Source organism: Melanerpes formicivorus, unplaced genomic scaffold, assembly GCF_026170545.1.
Source record: "Melanerpes formicivorus ecotype bairdi unplaced genomic scaffold, bMelFor1.0.p_v2 SCAF_112, whole genome shotgun sequence".
In the NCBI taxonomy this organism is placed as follows: Eukaryota; Metazoa; Chordata; class Aves; order Piciformes; family Picidae; genus Melanerpes; species Melanerpes formicivorus.
In genome coordinates, this window is record NW_027142464.1 from 1,378,041 (window position 1) to 1,384,670 (window position 6,630).

The window sequence follows — 6,630 nt, forward strand, 5'->3', positions numbered from 1 at the left end:
TGGCTATTTTTAGCCATCCTTGCTGCAGCTGCAGCAGGGAAGGGTCTGTGCAGGGTGGTGCTGCACTGCAGGTGCTGGGGTTTGGGGTGCTGTGCCCTGGCACACTGAGGGGGGGACGGGACTCGATGCTGTGGTGACCCCAAAGCTTGAGCACCCCAAAGGGCCCTGCCTGGCCCCCGGATCCTCGCAGGCCTTGTCCCTGTGTGATCCAGAGCGGGTCCCAGCTCCAATCCTGACCTGTGCACAGCTCCCGGTGGTGCTGGCACTGCTGATGAGCAGTGTGTGGCTGCTCTGCTCCCTGCCAAATGGGCAGATGCCAGCCAAGGGGCCCAAGGGCATTGACTGTGGCTCCCTGACAGCCACCGTGTCCCAGGCCAGCCCTGCCCCAGTGACCCCCAGCCCGGTGTCAGGCCTGGCTCACGTCCCAGCCCCGGTGATGACCAATTGAAGCATCGCTGGTACGGCCCCGCTGGCAGCCCCGGAGCCGTACCCACAGCTTACCCTGGTGTGTGCCAAACCATCACCCCCGAAACCCTTGCTGGCTGCAGCACCCTGAGGTGTGGCACCAAACCCAGCTCCTGCTGCACTACCGGCTCGACCCCGACCCCTCCACCGGCCGCGACTGGAGCCCGAGTGTCTCCCGGGGAGCGCGGGGGGTCCCGGGGGAGAGTCTGGCTCTGGCCCTGCCCGGCTGCACCTCTCCCGTCAGGTTTGGTTCTCCTAATGGAGCCGAGATCCAGGCCAGGCGCCTCCTAACCGCGTTATGCTCCCCGAGCAGCGGCAGAATGTGGCCGCGCAGGGCTGGGCTCTCCCTCCCTCCCTCCGGGAGAACCGGGGACGGGGCTCTGGCAGCCGCTGCTGCAGCACGGCGAGGGCCCGACCATGGCCCTGCAACCCGGGGTCCCGCCGGGTCGACCCCCGGTGCTGGCGGAGCTGTAGCCCCGGCGATGCCTTAGGAGGCAGAGGGAGTGGGGGGGCTCGCCCGGCTCGGCGACCCCGGACGCACCGGGGCCCGGTAACGGCGGCTGCTCTCCATGGTCCTGAGCCGACCCCGCCGGTGTTCCGGGGCGCCGGGACCCCACGTAACATGGAGCTCCTGCCCGGCCCAGCGACCCCCGGTCCCGGGCAGCTCGGGGCTCGGCTGGGGGCCGCTCCGCCCGCCCCGGTCCGCCCTGCCCCAGCTCGGGTTTCCCCGAGTAAGCGATACCGGTGCCGGGCGGGGGCTGCGGGCGGGGGGACCCTGATCCCGCCGGAGTGGGGGGTCTCGCCCCGGGGTCTGTGGAGGAGCTGGGGGCGTTCTGGGCATTGGGGGGCGGCGGGGACAGAACCGTGGGGTACAGAGCACCGGGGGACCTGCGGGTCCGGAGGTCCAGGGATGCTTGCGCGAAGATTCGGGGCCGGGGAGGGGACAGGCAGCGGGGCGGGGGTCTCTCCGGGAGACTCTGGCTCCGCTTGCTCCGGGATCGGGGGTCCCGGCAGCTCCTGTTCCGGTCTCCCCGGTTCTTCCCCCCTTTCCCTAACCCTGTGCTGAGCGCTCGGGGCAGACTCTCTCCCGCGGGGCGGAGGGGGAGCTGGAAGAGCCCCGGGTGCGAGGCCAGGGGTGCTCGGAGCTGTCCGGCCCCCCCCGGCGGGGCGGTCCGGGGGCGGGGAGCCCCGGGGAGGCCCGGGCGAAGGATCCCGCCCACTGGCCCCGCCGCCGCCGGCTCCGGGCCCGCCGCGCTGCGCGGGGCGCGGCCGCTCCGGCCCGGGGCGCGGGGCCGCTCCGCCGCCGCGGGGCTGCTCACGGCAGGTGAGTCCTCACCAGGATCCCCCCTCCTCTACCTCCTCCCTGGGACAACGGCGCTGGGAACGGGCAGGGCGGGAGGCAGCGGTGGGGGAGGTCCCCGGCAGCACCGAGCTGAGCTTCCCCCGGGGAAGCACCGGGGCTTCCCTCGCCCGCAACGCCCCCGGTGCCCAGCGGGGCCGGGGGGAACCCCGGGCATCTCCGGCTGCATGGCGGTTCTCTCGTAAAGGAGAACCGGGCAAGCTACGCGACCCCCCGGGCACCTCAGCCGCCCTCCCCGAGGCTGGCGGCGTGTCCCGGTTCCGGACCGGGGACCCCCGCGCTCGGCTGCGGGCGGGGGACGTTGTGGCGGTGGGGGCAGGTAGTGACGGTTCTCGCTGCCGAGAACCGCGGCCGGGTATCGTCCTAGCCCCCGGTCCGTGGGACCGGGTAGAGCAGCGTCCCACCCGCGGGGGTCCCCCGGGTCCCATGGGCGAAGCACCCCCGGTCCCGGAGCACCGGCTACCGCCTCAGCCCGGTGGATTTCCCGCGGCGCCCGAGCCTGGGCTTCTCCGCGGGCGGCGGGAAGAGGGTCCCAAGGTTCTCCCGGGTCACATTTTGCAGACTTGGGGGGCGGTCCCCCCCTCTCTGCGGAGCTGCCAACATGGGACTGGGTTCCCGGCGCCCTTCGGCTGCTCCGAGCCCCGGTCCCCTCTCAGGGATCCCGCGGAGCCCGGGGTGGGGCTGGCGGCGCAGGGGTCGCCTCGGCACCGGGGTGACCTTGGGGTGCTGCGGCTCGGGTGGGCTGCGTTCCGGTGCCCAGCAGCGGGGGTGCTGGTCTAGGCTGTGCCACCCTTGGATGGGCACCTCTGCCCCTCACTGGGCAGCCCCGAAGCACGTTTTTCCAGGGGCAGGGTGCTCTGGGGAGCAGGGGGCGCTGGGACTAGCAGCCAGTCTTGCCCAGGAGGTGCCCGGCTGGCACAGCATGGGGCTACCCACAGCATGGGGCTTTCCCTGGTGGGGTGCCAAGGGGGTGCCCTTTGACGCAGGGATCTTTAGCAGTGGGGAGGTGGCAGAGTTCCTGCATCCTGCCTCGGTGGCTTCATCACCGTGGCCCTGCTGGGCACCTGCTGTGGCCCATGGCTGTGGAGGGACCTGTGGCTGGCAGAGCTGGGCAGAGCTCAGAGGGCTCAGGCATGGCTCTTATCTGCTGCTGCCACCCTGGGAACGCTCTGCACGCTCAGCTCCAGTGAATTTCCTTTGGCTGCTTTTGTTTCTTTCCTGCTGACGTTTTTCCCCTCCGGAATAAAAGGGCTGGATGGGGACCATGGCTACAGGGCAAGGTGGGCAAGGCTGGGATGGCACCAGGCAGGGGACAGCGGTGCCCAGCCACCCACCTGTGCCCATCCCCTCCAAAGGGGAATCCCTGGTGTGTGCCTGTGTGCCCCCCTGGCACTGCCGGGAGCCTGCTTGGCCTCTTCCTGTGTGTTCTCCACTGTGGTCCCCGGGGCTCACCCGGAGCTGGGGCTCGCTTGCTGCTGTGTCCTGCTGCCTGCTGCCGTGGGATCTCAGCCTTCAGTGGTGACCTTGGCAGGGCTGGAGCTCGCCCCCACCTCTGGCTCAGCCTCAGTGACTCTGTTTGTTATGGTCCAGCTGCTGCCACGCGGGAGCTGAGGCCTCGTTTGGCCACTCAGGGCCTGATCCTCCTGTGCAGGAGCCCTGAGCCAGGCTGCTGGTGGCAGGGACGGGGGTGTGAGAGCCGTGCTGGTTGGCCTGGGTCCCATCCCGGCCCCCAACCCACTGTGCTGGGGTAGGTCTGATGCTGGCAGCTGGCACAGTGGTGGTTCTGCCCCTTGGCACCCCTGGTCTGACGCTGCCCCTTTGTTGTCTTTGTCTCAGATGCGCCAAGCCCAGCTGAAACCACCCGGGGTGAGAGCTGCCAGGTTGGCTGCCCTGTGTCCAAGGCCACTTGGCGCCATGCCTGCTGCCCGGCAGGCCCTGCTCCGCTCGGCCACCATGTGGCTGCTCCTGCACAGCCTCCTCCTGGCCTCCAGCCTCCGCTCCGCCTCCGCCTTCCCCAAGGGCTGCTACCCCTCGGAAGAGGAGGGGCTGAAGACCTTCCGCTGCAGCCACGCCAGGCTGACCGAGGTGCCCAGGGACATCCCCAACGACACCAACAAGCTCTACCTGGACTCCAACCGCATCCCCTTCCTGCCCCGCGACGCCTTCCGGGACCTGCCCGCGCTGCTGGAGCTGGACCTGTCCCACAACTCCATCGCCGGCGTGGAGAGCGGAGCCTTCCGGGGCCTGGCAGACCACCTGCACACCCTGGACCTCTCCTCCAACAGGTTGGTGTCGCTCGGCAAGGAGGCCTTCGGCCACCTCAAGGCCAAGGTCAACCTCTCCGACAACCCCTGGCGCTGCGACTGCCGGCTGCAGGAGCTGCTCCGCGCCGTGGAGCTGGCGGCCGGCTCCTCGGCCGGCATCCTGTGCCACTCCTCGGCCCAGGAGGAGCACGTGGGCAAGGCCTTCCTGCAGGTGATGGCCGACACCGACTTCTGCAACGCCTACAAGAGGACCACGGACATCGCCATGCTGGTCACCATGTTCGGCTGGTTCGCGATGGTGATCTCCTACCTGGTCTACTACGTGCGCCAGAACCAGGAGGACGCCCGGCGCCACCTGGAGTATCTCAAGTCCCTGCCCAGCAAGCAGCGCAGGTCGGAGGAGTCCTCCACCATCAGCACCGTGGTGTGAGGCACCGGCACCCCGCGGGGCACCGGCGGCGCCGGGCATCGGCCGCTCGCCGGGGGGGGAGCTGCCAGGAGCGGCTGCCAGGAGCGGCTGGCGCTGCGCGGGGACCGTCCTGGGTTTGTGCTGTTCTCCTTTGGGAACTGGCATCTGGCAGCAGGAGCTGGTGGGTGCCTGGCTCTGGCACAGCCAGGGGTGAAGCGGCTGCGGCTGGGGAGTGGTTTTCAGCAGCTTGTGGCAGCTGCCCACCGCCTTGGCACAATGGAGAAACCCTGAGTGCCACCCTGGCACCTGCCCGGCCCGGACGTTCAGACTTGGTTTAGAACTTTTCCATTTCCTTTGCAGAGATCCCCTGGGGCATCCATCAGGGTTTTCATCCCTCCCTGCCTCAGCCTGGGTTGCCTGGGGGATGTTCTTGGCAGCCTGGGCAGCCTGGGACTGGCATCCTGCCTGGATGGGCAGTGGGCGGCGCTGGGCTGTGGGGAGGAGCGGCAAGGCCACGGGGTCAGTGTCCTGCTGGGTCGCCGGCCCCAGGAGGGTCACAGCCTCTGCCCACAGCCTGCTGGGACCAAAGGATGAGGCAGGAGGTGGGGACACAGCTGGGAAAGGCAAGAGGCAGGTCTGAGGTGCCCAGCTCTGGCACGCTTGCCAGGTGGTGCTGCCCCATCTCCCACCTGAGTCCCCTGCTGCTCCCTGCTCCTTTCCTGGCTCCCCCAGGACAGCTGAAGTGAGAGGGGTGGGGGGAGATGGGCAGCTTGTGCCAGACCCCAGCACCTTTCTTCCCCAGCAGGGCTGAGCCCTCCAGGGCCACCCATGGGTGCCGGTGCTGCCGGAGCAGAGCCGAGGGGGGTCCAGCCGTGGGTCCAGCCCTGCCGGGGTGCTAGGGGGAGCAGGTTTCCCCCCGGGGCTCCCCGGGTGGGTGTTTGCAGCCTGCTCCGGAGCAGAGCTCCCACCTCACCCCCAAGGACTCACAAGCTGCCGACCGGTCACTGTGACAGGAAGCAGGGATGGAAGGATCCGGGGGGGCTCCTCCACCCTCTCCCCCCTTCCACGCCGCCGGCAGGAGCCTGAATCTCCCCCAGAATGCCCCAAAGTCCCTTCCTGGCACTGCCGGTCTCGGGCTGCAGGCTCCCGGGGTGGGTAGGTAGAGGCGAGGCTGCGGTGCCAGGTGCTGGTGGGGGATCTGTGGCTGGTGCCCACCTGTGGGCACGCAGGGTCCAAGCAGTGGCTCAGAGAAAAGCCAGGGCAGAGCCAGACCCTTCCAGCCAGGCATCTGCCCCCTGTGGTACCTGGGGGTGCTGCTCTGGTCCCGCTGGGGTCGCTGGGTCTTGCCCATCGTTTTTAAACCAACTGAAGCTAAGTTGCCTTAATTCACCAAGAGCACCAACCAAAGCTGCTTGAACATCCTCTGTGCCAGGCCAGAACCGGCTCGGGCTGCCCTGGCACAGCTTATATTGCCAGGTCTGGCCTCAGACCCCGGCGTGGGCAGCGCCTCTCGGCGCCGGCAGGGCCCAGGCCCCGTGCCCCTGTGCCAGTGGGAGCCGTGGGGCAGGGCTGGCCTTCCACAAGTGCCTCTTTGCCAGCGCAGCCCAGGGGCTCTGCCACGCACAAACGCCCCGGCTCCGGCCTGGGCATCCCCTGGGCCCACGGCAGCTGCCCACCATCACAACCAGCTGTGGAGGGAAAGGGGCTGGGGGGGGCGCCAGGCCAAGCCACTGCCAGCGGCTGCACCGTGGCCCCAGGTGCTGCCCACCCGTGGGCATCCCCGGGGCGGCCGCTCCGGTGCCCGTGGCGGTGCCCGGGACCGCCTGCCCCCAGCTGTGTTTCCTTTAAGGGACCTTTTATGTTCTCACTTTATACAACAATAAATTGGCTTTTACTTTGGAGCCAGTGCCCACTCTGTGTGTCCCTGGAGGGGGGCTGAGGTAGGTGGCATCCCCCCCCCCCCCCCCCGTGCCAGGGGTTCCCAGTGACACCCTGGCCACAAAGGAAGGACAAAGGGTGCCCACGACAGGCGATGGCTTCCCCGGGACAGGCCTGGCTCTGCTGGGTGCTCCTGGGCTGCTGCCTTCAGAAACAGGACACCTGGGCCCTTGGTAACTCTGCCTCTGCCTTCA

The 6,630-nt window shown here is 69.2% G+C and overlaps 1 protein-coding gene across 2 annotated transcripts; it reads left to right on the forward strand.

Moving 5' to 3' along the window:
* Positions 1–1,708: 1,708 nt before the first annotated feature.
* LRRC3C (leucine rich repeat containing 3C) lies at positions 1,709–6,399 on the forward strand. 2 transcript variants are annotated; one of them, XM_068167040.1, is made up of 2 exons: positions 1,709–1,789; positions 3,662–6,399. In XM_068167040.1, exon 2 carries the CDS (start codon positions 3,662–3,664, stop codon positions 4,517–4,519), a length of 858 nt encoding a protein of 285 aa, XP_068023141.1. In that variant the 5' UTR covers positions 1,709–1,789; the 3' UTR covers positions 4,520–6,399. The 2 variants fall into 2 exon arrangements, with proteins under 2 accessions (XP_068023141.1, XP_068023142.1); XM_068167041.1 differs by lacking the exon at positions 1,709–1,789 and adding an exon at positions 3,524–3,572.
* Positions 6,400–6,630: the final 231 nt, after the last annotated feature.